We start from the raw sequence: 15,000 nt of genomic DNA on the forward strand, positions 1-15,000 counted from the left end.
CTGGCTTTAACGTCATAAAAGACCAGGAAAACCTTTACCTATCAAGAACTGATGCTACTGGACAAACTGTCAAGCAGTTCTTTCATTTCCAACAAGCTCACTCACCTTTTGGATAGAGTTTGGATAGAGACCTTTTGGATAGACCTTGAATAGAGTTGAGAAAGATGGCATTGAGGTGCCCAAACGACTTTTTCCTTCGCAGAAGAACAGCCTGCTCTCAAAATGGTCCCAGATTAGATCCATAACTGACCAGGTAAACATCTATGAATGCACAAGCAAGGAAATTCTTCAGCTTGTAATAAGCCAGCTCTGTTGGGTGACTGAGGCACATGAGCTTCCTCATTTCACCTTCCTTCTGTCGCAGCTGCATCTTATGTTCAAACCTCTTGATCGTCGCCAATTTGAGACTGATACTATGATTTTCACAATGCAGCTTCACAACATATCATCCAGTACATACAAAATGATTCGTCGATCCGGCTTAATCATTCTACCATCAACAAAAAGGTAAAACAGATGCTTGCTAGTAGTCAGCAGGACTCCAACCTCAAAACCTTGTTCGACCAGCTTAAACCACAGCAGCGTTTGGTCAATTTAATGTTTGACGAGGTAAAGCTGGTCGAGACATTGCGATTTTCTGGAGGGCATGTTGTAGGATATGCTCAAAATGCAGCAGCGGGTGGTAAACACGAAATGCTTGCTTCACATGCTATGGTTGTTGAAGTTGTCTGCCATTTCGGTGGTCCATGCTATATTCTACGCATTTTGCCCTGCAAAATACTAACTGCCGATCAGCTGAAGGAACTCCTTATCGAAGCTGCATCAGCTGTAGTTGGTGCTGGCGGTACTGTGATTTCTTTGATATGTGACAATTGCAATACCAACCGCAGTGTTGATTCAAAACTTGGAGGACCAGGAAGTTGCCAAGTGCTGTCAATTCAAGAGCAATCTATGTTCTTAGTGTACGACTACGTGCACATCTTCAAAAATGTTTGCAACAACTGGATCACTGTTGATGGCAAGACACTCTCATTTGTCGTAGATGGTAATGAGTACAAAGCTTGCTGGAGTGATATTCAGAAGGTTTATGAGATCGACCAGGCTACTCCTATTCGCTTAACCAAGCTGACGCACACCGCTGTTTTCCCCAAGCCCCTTCAACGCCAGAGCATACCATTGGTATGCCAAGTGTTCAATGACAAGACTTCAAGGATTCACTGGGCATCAGCGAAGGCACAATCATCCTCACCCAGATAATGAGTGAGTGGTTCAAGATGATGAACGTGAAAGACCGTTTCTCAGCTATCCATGTGCGCGATGAATCCAGACAGCCTCGGACAGCAGACTGTACAAGTTTCACTCGGCTGGAGCAGGCCTGCCAAATTATATCTACCTGTGCATGGCAAGGAGGTGGTGGTCGTAAGCTGAAGCTAACTCAGCAAACTGCTGAAGCCTTCACTGTGTCCACACGTAATAATGTGGATGCTGCCAAATTGCTTCTGGCAGAGAAAGACTTTGACTACGTTCTTCCTGCTATATTTGCAGATGAAGCCTTGGAAAAGTTTTTCGGCCAAGCCAGGCAAAGAAGCGGTGGAAACTTCTACATTGACGTAGTTGACATTATGGCTGCAGCTAAAATTGTAAAATTTGCAAACACTCATTAAGCATGACATTATGCCCGAATCTAGTTCTCGTGTGATTGATTGCGACAAGAACTGTACAACTTCCATAAATCCAGATGAGCGAAGTGAACTCATTGACGAGATTACTCCTCAAGACACTCAGGATCTCTTGGGGTCTGACGATGCCCTTCAGCATAAAGTAGTTTATTTGGCCAGACACCTTGTTCATAAATATGGCGATAGCACTAGTATGGAGATCATTGATGATGAAGATGGTAATGAGGTGTCATCTGAGTTTCTAGATAATTTGAATAGAGGTGGATTGAGTGTGCCGACTATGTCAACCACCTTTTTTGTACATAATGCCTATAATTTGTACGACAAGACTAAAATGCATTGCCGATTTCATTTTGCTGAGCTGTTATCCTCTGTAGATGCACCTTTAGCGAGTAGTAATGCTGCATGTACTACTTTAGCCAACATTCTATTGAAAGCACATGTCCTCAATGGAAGTGACAAAGAAAAATCCCTGGGATGCCTCAGGAGGCAAGAAAAGCTCTCCAACTAGTGATAGACATAGACATAGTTGTAATAGGCATAGTGTTGTGACATGCATATAATGTTTATGTAATACGATAGATGACAATAAATATCAAAGTTTGACAGCTCTACACACTTGCATCTTATTACAATCAGCCATCTCTCACCATTTATGAGTTAGACACAAAAACGGGCAAAAAATACCAAAATTCAGTCATTTGACCTTGAAGATGACCTCAGGTGGTGTTGAAAATGACACTATTGAACTCGCCGTCCTCAAAAATCCCTATATGGATCCCGAGATCGTGTCTCGAGCCCTTCCAGAAGTCATTTTAGCCCCGGACTCAAGTTAATCCTTCAGACTCGTTACAAACCCCGAGCATGGGAGGTTCCAGTCCTTCTCTGTAGTCTATGACTTGGCTATTGGGCACAATCCTGGACGGTCGCCACTCTGACACAGCCACATGAAGTGGTTGACTTTATTTCCCTCTTGGGCCGAGGCAGCTTGAGACAAAAACTAAAATACGACTTCAGGAAGGGCAAGCCCAAATTCCCTAGAACTGAATTGAAAACGAAATCTGTTAGAGTTGACAAAATGGTGTACGCTGTGCAGACAAACTTGTGTTTGAGAACGCTTCCAACCACATCTTCTCCTCTACTCCAAGAGTCTACGGGGCTCAGGATGGTCTCTCCTGGGTTGCAAACAACAGATAAATGCAGGTTTTATAACATTCCAATAATCTTAGGCATAACATCTTAGGCATAAAATATTTGAAAGACAGAGCAGCTATGCAATTTGAAAATAACAGGTGGTAAAAATAAGCAGGAACAACATAAAACCTGATGAGTGACATTCTAAAAAGTCTGAATACAAGTGCTTGATGTGTGGTTCAGTGCAGTGTTTAGCTAGGTGACGGTAGTAGTAGGGGCTGATTGGTACCACCAAAGCTCGTGATATTCAGTGCCATTGCAACATGCTCGCTCGCAGCATGCCATTCCAGCAGGCAGGGAGGCAGTGATCGTGACTCTCCTGGCAAGACTTCAGCCACAGCGAGGCCATGCGTCAAGTTGCGCTGGCAGATTGCTGCAAAGCCCCCTGAGCCATGGTCAGAGACATATCTAAAAAAAGTAGCAGCAGATAGCATGTTATCAGTTTGCTAGTTTGGCTTCATTTAGTTCACCAACGGTACAAGCTTGACTATTGATGAACATCGATCATACCTGTATCTCAACAATGCCCTTACAAGTACATACTGGCTACTTGGCTATTCACATATTTGAGTGTTTATGTCTCACAGTTCTTTAGAACGTGTCGTATTATTAGATCTTCAATGTAGAGCGTCTGAATTTGCCGAATCCCCTATTCTAAAAGAACAGACGGGACACCATTTCACAGTTGTGAGAATTGCCCACACGTGTATCTGATTTGAATAATTGTAAATATCATCAACAAACATAGTATAAATAGTGAGCAAAAAGTTTCACTGATTCAGAACATGTCCCAGAGGAAGGAGTCAACAGTTCAAGGAAGGACTGATAAGTTGTTGGTATATATATATATATATATATATATATATATATATATATATATATATATATATATATATATATATATATATATATATATATATATATATATTTGGAGAAACTTCACAGGAGGATTCCAACTGTCTGAGGAATCCACAAATTTATCATGACATACCTTGTTGTTGCTGCGTGGATTCTTTCCAATTGCCCGGTACAAATCCAGCGAGGCATTTCAACGCGACCATAACAACGAGCTGGGTCGGCTTTACCGGGCCGGATTACGGGTTTTTCACTGCGATACCATGCCTTTAGGACAGTCAAATCAGTTGGGCATTAGGCTAATTGGTGCCATGCGCCTCGTCTCCAATTAATGGCTGAGTGAGCCGAGAGACGCATGCTACGGTCTGGATTGACACCGTTAATAGGCATAGCCAATTAACCCTCAACGGGCTTTCCTAATTACAGAGTGACCACGACGACACATATCCATCCTGAGTAAAATTCACCCCAGTAAAATGGAGGATTGATTGGAATAATTATTTCATAGTTCATGTTTGTGTAAGTGTGGTGCAATTCCTGTTAAATGATTAAGCCTGTTGAGAAAGATCTCGCCCCCCCCCCTTACATTTTTGAGCTTTCCCTGTCGTTATCTGTTCTAATATGGGGAAAAAAATTTATGTAAGGTAAAAGCCAAACCAGTTTTACCCTACTGAGAGTTTCCTTCTGTATCCATCCTATCCCCTCCATGCATCCTTTCCTGCTCCACCTTCCTCCCCACACCCATTGTTTGTCCGAGTTTCCCCTTCAACTCCACTGTTGGTGTCCACCCTCTCTCTACTGTTCCTTTTGTTCTGTTACGTCCTGACCCATTCAGTGTATCCAGCTCTTTCACTTTTACAAAGTCGCAGCCTTGACTTTGCAAAAATAAAAATAAATTATAGTAATTGGCACAGTCCTTGAGCACAATCGCGGGGTCAGCACAAGGATACGAGACACGCCAAGAACATGCCCAAAATGGACATTTGTCAGGCTCAAGGCCAGGCTGGTAAGCAAGCCCATAAATCACCACCTGTCTCGGTCGTGGAATTTTCCTGACTTGTCAGCCAATGGGCACAATCGTGATCTGTCAGGTTGCGTTGGTCAATGGGCATGTGCCACAGACATGTGATGCTGTGATCGCCTCGCAGGACGTAACAAAAGTGGGCGTACCACATGGTTGTGGATTCTGCACTTCTGACTTCATGGTTTGTGGTGGTTCCATCCTGCACATTCTTCTTCTGTCCTGGGGGCCCTGGTTGGCAGCTCTGCATTAATTTGCTTGCAACCATTTAATCTGGGTCTTCAAAAATCTGGGTCTTCAAAAACCTGAGTAACCCCATCGAAGCCATCCTAGTTTGGAGGCGAAGTGGTGGCTTGCATTTGTGAGTGACGTCAGCATCATGTCGTTTTCAGGTCAGAAAAGCCTTTTCTGCCATACATTGTGTTGTGGGAATGACTTCCAGGGGCTAAAGTTGCATCGTTTAGGGTAGTTATCTCCCATATTGCATGTATTAAAATAAGCATTAGGTAATTTAATTGTGATACGAGATATGTGTTGTTTTATACATGGAAAGATGTCGTCTACCTGCCCCCAATGTTTGTGTCGAAAACCACCATCCCTTAATCACCCATTTTTAGGTTATTTCTGTGAAATAAGCTCAGAGTGGGTCCTGGTGTCCAGCTGTCAGTCCGTACGCACGTCCGTTAACATTTGACGAAAAAATCTTCTCCTCACAAACTACACGACCGATATGGACCAAATTTTGGTAAGGTCTCATGACCGTACCACTTCAAAAGGGGGGCCATGGCCCTTCCACCTTATCCCTCATTTTCACCACGCCTGTTTAGGAAATAACCGTGAGTCCCCCCACGGGGCTATTTTTAATGTAATTATCCTTGTAATCTGTCTTGTATATACTTTAGAGCAATCTGAAAAATCATCTGACAGGCCTGGGCAGGAAAGGCCACTCATCAGTCCTGACCCGAGGAGGAGGACCAGTTGATTGACAGGTCGTCGTGTGCCACAACACCTCGTAAAGCTGGGCATCGCAACAATATCGGCCGAGAGTGGGGGAGCTGAGTGTATCATCCTTGTGGTGGAGGGGGTGGGGTGTGGGAGGGCAGAACGAATGAAGACAGTTGTAACACGTGCAGGGGTGAGCAGATGCTAGGAACCTCACCGGGGAACCCACATGCCAGTTGCTGCAAGATTTCTCCCTGAACAGGACCCCCCCTCCTTTTGTTGTTGCTGTCTCTGCCATGTCCACCCAGCAAGCTGCGCCCACTCTCCTCACCAAGCCCGGAATCAGACTGTGGCATGGATTTGTTCTATTGCCTGCTTGTGTTTCCTCAAGGGTCAAGCTTTATTTTTTTGTCCGATCATTCTTTATTGTCTATCTCCTGTACAATGAAAGATGCATTAAGACATAGATAATTAAGGTTCCCATCCGTTCATTGATTCGTGGGTGTGTATACAATAGAGAGTTAAAGGGTGTTTATTGTTCATGATTATTGTTTGCTTCGCTTGTATTCCCACACCGTGTGTTTCTGATTGCAATTACAATTGTGCACGTCTGTTAAAGGACCGCAGGCAGGTCGGTGGTCTGTCTTCTCCCGTCTCCACTCCGGCCTTGCCTCCCCAACCCCCCCTCCTTCACTCTGTCTGAGATATGTACCCCCCATATTTCCGCAGGACAATCAAGGTGCGCCAATGACCCCCTTGTAGTAAAACTGCCAAAATCAAGAATCACTGCTCACTTCACTCTTTCATTCCTCTTTTCCCCGCCTTTGGAACAAACTCCCACACTCTCTTCAATCCCACTCTTCCCTCATGTCAGCTCAGGAATGGGAGCTTGCGCCAGACAAACGTGTCGCTGTGTCCACTTTCCACCAGTACTCCAGGGGCCTCTGTCTGGCCATCCTCGGCAGATGCCTGGCCCATCCACATCTCCTTGAGATGCTGATCAACCTGCTGCAACCATGAGGCACGTGGTCAGCCCATTGGCCTCCTCTACTCACGAGGCTACCTTGCTGAGGGAATCTGGTGAGCAGGATCAGTGACAGGAAAATGAGCCACATGTCCAGACAGCTGCAGCTGACACTCACGGACTACATAGGTAACAAATCTCATTTCGGTCTCTCTCGGTAACCGCTCATTGGACACAAAGTTCGACCAGCGATAGCCAAGGATTTCCCAGAGACTTGATCCCAAAAGAATCAAGTTGCCATCTCAGATGCCCGGTCAGGGTCCAAATCTCACATTGTAGAGCAAGACTGGAAGCACCGAGGACCTAAAAACTTGGACTTTCGTCCTCCTGCACAGGTACTGGCAGCGCCACACCCCATGATCCAGTGAATCCATGACTCGATGACTCCCCAGGCCCAACCCAACCCCTATTGATCTCTGGCTCACAACCAACAGAGACATGAATATCACTGCCAATGTAAGTGAATCTCTCCGTGACCTCAACATCCTCGACACAAACAGGTACAGACAAGATGGCAGTATCCAAGAAGTCATTGAAAGGCTTGATCTTAGTTTTGAGCACCTTGAGGGCCCTCAAAGGATATGTAGAGTCTGCATCATCTGCGAAATCAAGGTCAGCGATCTTGACATTCCCAAAAGATGCACCACAGCTTGAGCTCTCCGACATCCTCCCCAGAATCCAGTCCATGCAAGTGCTGAAAAGTGTGGGGGCCAATACACACCCCCGATGAACTCTCATAACAACTGGAAATAAGTCAGAGATGGAATTGCCACATCTCACAGCACTCTCAGTACCAGAGTATAGTTCAGACATCAGATTGATCAGTTTTGGTGGCAATCCACGAAGACCAAGAATCCCCCAAAGGGCATCCTGAACACTTTGCAGAGATCAACATAGTCTGCAAGCCGTCCCTGTTGAAACTCTCGTCTGTGGACTCGAAGAATAAGGAAACGATCAATCGTTGACCTCTTTGATGTAAAGCCTGACTGCTCTGGATGCTGGTGCTCAAGCAGGTGGTGGCAAACCCTATTAAGAATTATCCGAGCAAAGAACTTGCCAGGCACTGAGAGCAGCGTCACCCCTCAGTAGTTGCTACAGTCCTGGCAATCACTGTTCCCTCTCCAGAGAGGGACAACAAAGCCCCTACTCCAGTCAGTTGGGATGATGCCTGTGTTCCAGACAGAGCACAGAACTGCATGCACCGACATGAGTACAACAGTTCCACCAGCCTTGAGAAGTTCAGCATGGATGCCACAGATCCCAGGAGTTTTACCCAATTTCAGCTGGTTCACCGCAACCTGTGTTTCCACAAACGAAGGGTCAGCAACAGGGATTGTAACTCCCCTGACATCCAATTTGACAGCTGGTGGATCAGCCTGGTACAACCGCTCAAAGTAACCGGCCCAGCGGGCCTTCACTTCTACCTCCTCTGTTAAGAGCCCACCACCCTCCACTCAAACTGCAGTACATCGAGGGACGGGCTTGGATGAACACAATGTGAGGACGTTAGCAGGACGAATTCCCGTTAGCAGGACGAGAATCACCTGACCACAGGTGATGCTCTACCTCCTCACAGATTCCTCGCACACAGGCCTCCTCGTCCACCCTTAGTACACGTACAGTTTTACGCCTCAGCTCTCTGAACAGCTCAGCTCTGCCATTCAGCCTGGCCCTGCCACTCTGGTCAATGATATTCAGTTCCCCTTGAGAGACAAAATTCTTCTTTGCCCAATGGTGACTTCCAAGACATCAACTGGCAACATCAAGGACGGTGGTCTTGAAGGCAATTCACAACTCCTCAGGATTCCCGAAAGCACCCAGACCCCTCAAATATCCACTCAGCCTGTTTGCAAACTCCTCAGCTACCCCTAATCCTTGAACTTGCCAACATCCAGCCTCGGCTGGGATGGTACCATTCTCCCAGCTTTTAGTTGCAACTTCAGAGTTGCTACAACAAGTCTGTGGTCAGTATTGAGGAATTGAGCACTCCGGTCGACCCTACAGTTCTGAATCATCCTCCAGCAACCATCAACTAGCAAGGTCAATCTCCTTTGCCACACCACCAGCATTGGAATACCAAGTCCAGCGATGAGCCTGTGGGCGCTGAAACCATGAACCAGCCACCATAAGTCCATGACTTCTTGCAAAGTCAAGGAACTTAGTGCTATTCTGGTTCACAGTTGCAGACCTATGGGGATCAACACACATCTCATAACCATCCCTATCAGTTCCAGTTGATGCATTGAAATCCCCCAAGACAAGAAGAGTATCTCGCCTGGGGCAATGATCAACCACAGACTCAAGTGTGGCATAGAATGTGTCCTTCACGGTGAGATCACTCGCCTCATTCAGAGCATGTACTTTTCCCTGTAGGTCTTCAAAACAGCTGTTCACCACCATCTCTTATCTTCCCCCATCCAAAACCATGATCTGTTATACCACCGCTAATCAACCCCAAACCCACCTCCTTCCTGAAAGTCCCTGTCATGTAAGGACATGAAAGTCCCTGTAGTGCCAATTTTGTTTACCCTGTGTACCCCACCCAATCCCTCTCTCTTCCACAGATCTCCTCATGTCTCTGTTCCACACTGGTTTTTTTTCCTTCCCTCTCCCAACCCTCGAGTCTTCTGCTCCCCTTGGTGTACATTCTGTGTGTTAGGTGTTATACGAGCCTTGACAGTGTATTCAAAAGACCAAAAAAACAAGGACAAACTGAATATGGGTGATTAGCACCCATAATGAGGCCGTGCAATACACCCAATGACTTCGCTCGGTCGTTAGTTGAGATAAGGTTTACGGCACCGAATAAGCGCGGCACATCCACTGGCTCGGTGGTCCCACTCGGTACGGTATCGTGATGGATAGACATTTGCTCCGACCTAGAACGACTGAATCAGTTGGCCGCCACAACCACTTTGATGCAGTTCACTGGGATCTGAGTCGGACAACCGGACGAACCCAACAACTGTAACAATATATCGATATCATAATCATCATCTACCATGCCCTGAAGAGAGCGTTGGTTCTGCTGAAGCAGTTAATAGGGTACAAACCTACTTGGGTCGTCACTCCAACTCAGGAAGTCAGGGCACGAATTTTGAATTTGGCCATGGTGCCGGTGATAGCTCACCTTCTCATCACGAAGGATACCATGGGATCTTTAACGTCCACCAAATAATGCCGGCAGATGGCAGACACATTGATGAATTGTTTCCGTGTTCTGTGTAAGAGCGAGTTTTTTTCTTTTTTTCCATACATAGTCAAGACAAGGGTGCCAGCCCAGATGGGAAGAGCAAGAACACAGAAAGGATCAGGACGCAACATCACAAAAGGAACAGCAGGAGGAGAAGGGAGAAATGCCAACAGCAGGGCAGAGGAAGAAAATAGATGCAGACAGACAAACAAGGGATGCAGGCAACAATGAAGGGTAGGGGAGAATACAAGAGGTGGACAAGATGGATACGGAAGCAAAATGTTGGGAGTGGTGAGGGGTGGTTTCACGGGTGTAGAAAAGATCATAGTTTTGGATGGGGATGATTTGAGATGGAAATGAGACCTGGAGGGATGAATTAACGTGTTAACGCCCACCTCCAAAAAGGAAGGTGGGAGGATGACGTGATTACGATGTGTGGAGGGCGAGGTGAAAACAAAGTTAGGTCAATGTGTCATAATCATCATTCCACCAAGCCTGGTGTTGGCTTAACAGTTAAGGTGGCTGGCTTAAGATCTTTGGGTCTTGAGTTCAAGCCCCCTATCGTGCTGTTGTATTAACACCAGGCGGGTTGACTCAGCCTATCATCCTTCTGAGGTCGGCAAAATGAGTACCAGCTTACTGGTAACAGGGGGCAGTGCATCAGTGGCACAGCCACACCCCCAGAAAATGATGCAGCCAAGCAGCCACAGGCTACACTAGAATAAATACATGAATCATTCCAACAGTTCACAATACCGTAGTTTAGGTTTCACAATAAATTCCTTGTTATAATGAGGACAAGAATTGGACTCCAAATGGTTTGTCATCATTTTCCACTGTAATGTACTCAGACTACAATGAATTTTAAAGCACAATTGTTAAAAAGAATCGCACTGGACATTCTTGAAATGTTGTCTGTAACAGTTTCTAGGTGTCTTACAACATGTAAGATGTACTTAGTACTTAGTAGTATCGATAAGGTTAACCTGAATGCGGGTGCACGTGACATTGGACAGTCACATATCCTGTCTCAGAATATTCTTTCTGTATCACATATTCCTTTGGTACTCACTTGAGAAAGTATTTCTGCAACTTAACCGAGGGTGTGAAGACGCAGAGGCAAAGGGCAAGTAGGAGCCAGCCTCTACGAGCTTCATTCGCACCATGAGCTCGCTCTGCCTCGTTTGCAAGCTGGCAGAGCAACTCATCCCGTAGCCGGCCCTCCATCAGCCCCTTGTGCACGACGTGATTTCCGAAGAGGAACTCGGACAGACCATGGAGTTCAGGTCCACTTGTGAACTGTATAACCTTTGCAAAAAGGCAAGAGGTATCACAACAGGTTGGACAAAAAGGTCACTGGTTCAACTAGTCTTTTCAAGCAATTTGAAACTTAATATTAAACTCGTAATACCTGCAGGAGCTTCGTATGGTGTCAGTGAATCACTTTCACGATGCCATGTCTGTCATCATTTCCCACCCCCAATACTCCCTCTGTCCGGCAGGAAGCTGTGCTTAAACCATTTGCACTACACGACGTGTACAGGGGCCACTCTCAAAATATTGTATCTTTCCATCTGTGATTTTCGTGCGTGACAAGTTATCTCCAATCAATATCAAATATTGTATATTGGGGAGACGCACCCCTGATGTGATCTTGCAAACATTCTGAGAGCCGGACTCTGACCGATTCATGATATACATGGGCAGGATCTCGAACCAATCTCAAAGTTGTCACTGGTGTTACGGACACTTCAATTTGGGGGGGGGGGGGGCAGGTGGGACCACTAATGATCAATTTGAAATAAGCATTACTGATTAAATCAGATCCTTTGGTATCCTAGATAGAGATGATATTGAGAAGGTTGATGATGCGAATCATCCCTTGTGCGATTTAGAGTTCCTGATTTGATCATGCCCAACCGGCGGCCATGGCACGAAGTGAAGAAGTCCCGATCCGACATGCCATGGCAAAACACTCAATTAATTTAACTGTTGTGTGAGCAGACTGGGTCCTCCTCCAAATCCTCACATAGCGGAGGTCAGGTTCCTTGAATAATTCGAGCATATCACGTGAGAAGTGGTAGGAACACCAGCGACGCAATTAAAAGAATGATAATTAGTCACCAGGAGAAACACCAGTGACAAACTGTGTCAATGAAATATATCAACTCCTTTATTAAGAACTAGCTGGAGTACCCGGCGATGCCCGGGGACAAAAAAAATAGGAATAAGAAAGGGGTAAATTGTGGTGCTTAATATATATCACGTTTATATATCACATTTAATTTGGACACATTTCACATTTCTTTGTCGTTGTCAGCGTTCGTCATAAGTGATCCAGCGACTCGGGGTGGACCACATTGCGTGGCTGACTGTTGGGTGTCAGGATGCTGAGCTTCACTGCGCTGCCGGTCCGAGAGGCAGCCACATACAGCTGGCCGTGGGAGAAGCACGGGACAGAGAGGTCGACACCGATTGCCTTGTACGTCTGACCTTGAGCCTTGTTGATCATCATCGGGAGATGGTGGCCTCAATGACATTGGCATGCAGGTGGGTTATGGATGCAGCGTGTGCCATTGGTGGGTGGCTCCATGTTTCTCAGGATCATGATAAAGACGACCTTGCCATTGCTGCAGAATACCCTCTTGGTCTCTCCCTTGAACTTGTAAGCAGAGCAGTGGGTGCAGACTTGGTCCATTCGGCCGATATCTGCATGAGTTGTTGGGTCAGCCGGGTCATACGTGAATGCCACCCTGTTGGCATTGCTGTGCTCGTGTGCCCGGGCCAGTGCTCGTGCTTCTGCAGTGCGGTGACGCATTGCCTCAAGTCTTGCATCACACTCTTCCTCAGTCTCATTTGCTCGCCGCTGTTGTTGGCGATGTGCCTGTTCATTTAGCCTGGCATCTTGCTCCTCTTCAGTCTCCTCTTGTCTCTTAGTGTGTTTTCGCTTAGCTGCAGCTGCCTTGGGACCAATGGAGCTCTTCCTTTTTTGGGGCATCTAAAATCAGAAAGTCAAATTTTGATCAGAAACTTTGTAAACGTCCACTGGTCTGTCTTTGTCTTATTTTCGTCAGGTTGTAAATATAAAATGTCGCGACGCGGAAAATCAATCAATTGCGGCGGAGAAATTGAAACGGCCAAAAAAAAAACGACGAATTTTTTTTTTCTCGGTTTCCAAAAATTTCCGAATATGCCTTTAGTTTTGCTCTGGGATGCATAGTTCTGGAGTTTTAAGAGGACAAAAAACAAACAAACACTACTACTTTATATATTAATTAAGATGAAGATTAAGAATGCCAACAAATGTCGAACATGTATTTAATTCACTGAAAGATGACAAAAGGGGGACTTGGGGCCACTTCAGAGACGTGAGTGTCTGAAGAGGCCACGTAGGGGTTCACGCATATGGACAGGTGCCCGACTACAATTCCAATGCTTCATCTACCGCCCAAGTATTGTTGTGAAGCTTAGGGAATCTCCGACTGACCCATTCTAGCTTTGGCACCAGACACAGGATTTCATCCTGAGAGTACATCTTAATGTCATCCCACAGACTCGGCCAGTGGAATTTGTTTTTTTCCCCCAAAATAGCCACACACTTGACCTCAACACTCTCCGTCAGTTGACAAAATCTTTCCACGATATGGTTTAGCATCGTTCACCAAGACAATACCTCCTCATGTGACTACTGCCCATCACATCTGGCTGACTCAGAAATGGTTGAAATGCTCACGGTGACTTCATCTCGTATGGAGAGAACTTCACCTGGTATACACGTCAATTGCCCGATATCGGCGTCGTTGGTTTGCACATCGAACTGAGATGTCTTGGGGTCATAGCAAGGGCAGTTCAGTATACCATCGCTCAGTCTGCGCACGCAACTGATGCCACGATTATGGATGGCTCCTTTTCTCGCTGAGACAATTTCAAGCAGCTTAATTGAGCCCTTGATGGGAGGTATTTCAAGAGAATCGAACTTTTGGGTTTCCGCAAGGACCTCCACCTGCCTGAAGTAGAACAGCTTGATTGATGATTGTTTGCATTCTAGAGTGCGAAACAGCACTTCTGCAGTTGGAATGTCCTTACCAAGTTTGAACTGATGATCTGCTGTTCGTTTTAGAGATCCCCCTATCTATGCCATCTGGAGCACCATTGCCGTGGCCTGCTTCAAATAAGTGTCAGGTGAAATGTCAGGCGATGAGTCAAATCCGAATTCAAATGGCTTGGTTGTGAAGTCGTAGAAATTACCCTTCTGGTGATATTAGCGGGTCGGTCCGTCACGAAATACATGATGATCACTTCTAATCGTCCTGCAAGCTGGTGTCAGATGTACCTAAAGGGCTGATGGGTCATGTTGGGCACGAGGCAACAGTGAACAGAATAGTATCACCAGTGTGTGAGCTCATCTGTTGTTACAATCCTCCAACATGGACTGATTGTATTTCACTCGCATATTTACCACACTAGTTCTCACTGAAATCCATACGGATTGAGCACACTATCAGAGTACCCGTCCGACGGATGAACTTGTTCCAAACATACAACTCGTTCTTCTGACGCATAACTTTATTTGAGTGGTGTATAGGCAACTGACAGCCCTGTATCGGCAAAAACACAACAACAAACAAACCTGGATTACATGCACGAAGGAAAAACATATCTCCTGCTTATCTATCTATAATTCCAGCAATCTCTGTCTGTCTCTCTGTGACCGCTGTTTCTCGACACCCGCTGGTCCGATCTAATTCAAACTTGCCAGGTATATTGCTGGGGACCGGAGTTTGTGCCTTTTCAAGGTTTGATATTAATCGGACAAGTGGTTCCCAAGTTATGGCCATTTATTTACCCAACAATGACAGGACACGGTGCTATGATGTCACAATTCTTCTTCTTCGTTTGATATGATGTCACAATTGATGCTGGGGACCTGAGTACGTGCCTTTTCAAGGTTTGATATCGTTCTTCTTTATCCGTTTCAGCTGTTTCCCAAGTGTTTCCCAAGTTATGGCCATTTATTTACCAAACCAATGACAGGACACGGTGCTATGACATCACAATTGACGTCACAATTCTTCTTCGGCCACGCATGTAC

At 45.8% G+C, this 15,000-nt stretch overlaps 1 protein-coding gene across 8 annotated transcripts in view; it reads right to left on the bottom strand.

Moving 5' to 3' along the window:
* The window catches only part of MYO15A (myosin XVA), a 374,107-nt gene that overhangs the window by 104,357 nt on the left and 254,750 nt on the right, over nt 1–15,000 (bottom strand). For 7 of the 8 annotated variants that reach the window (XR_015060712.1, XM_085890857.1, XM_085890856.1 and 4 more), the window contains 3 exons: nt 10,981–11,216; nt 3,103–3,281; nt 2,782–2,854 (listed from right to left, as the gene is read on the bottom strand). Coding sequence is in view for 7 of the 8 variants with exons in the window: in XM_085890857.1 (XP_085746983.1) it covers nt 2,782–2,854; nt 3,103–3,281; nt 10,981–11,216 (488 nt within the window). In the remaining variant the exon portion in view is untranslated. The remainder of the gene's footprint in view (nt 1–2,781; nt 2,855–3,102; nt 3,282–10,980; nt 11,217–15,000) is intronic. The other variant, XM_085890855.1, reaches the window with a different exon arrangement.

Source organism: Eptatretus burgeri, chromosome 8 (assembly GCF_056783735.1).
Source record: "Eptatretus burgeri isolate ZD-2024b chromosome 8, Ebu_testis_v1, whole genome shotgun sequence".
Classification (NCBI taxonomy): Eukaryota; Metazoa; Chordata; class Myxini; order Myxiniformes; family Myxinidae; genus Eptatretus; species Eptatretus burgeri.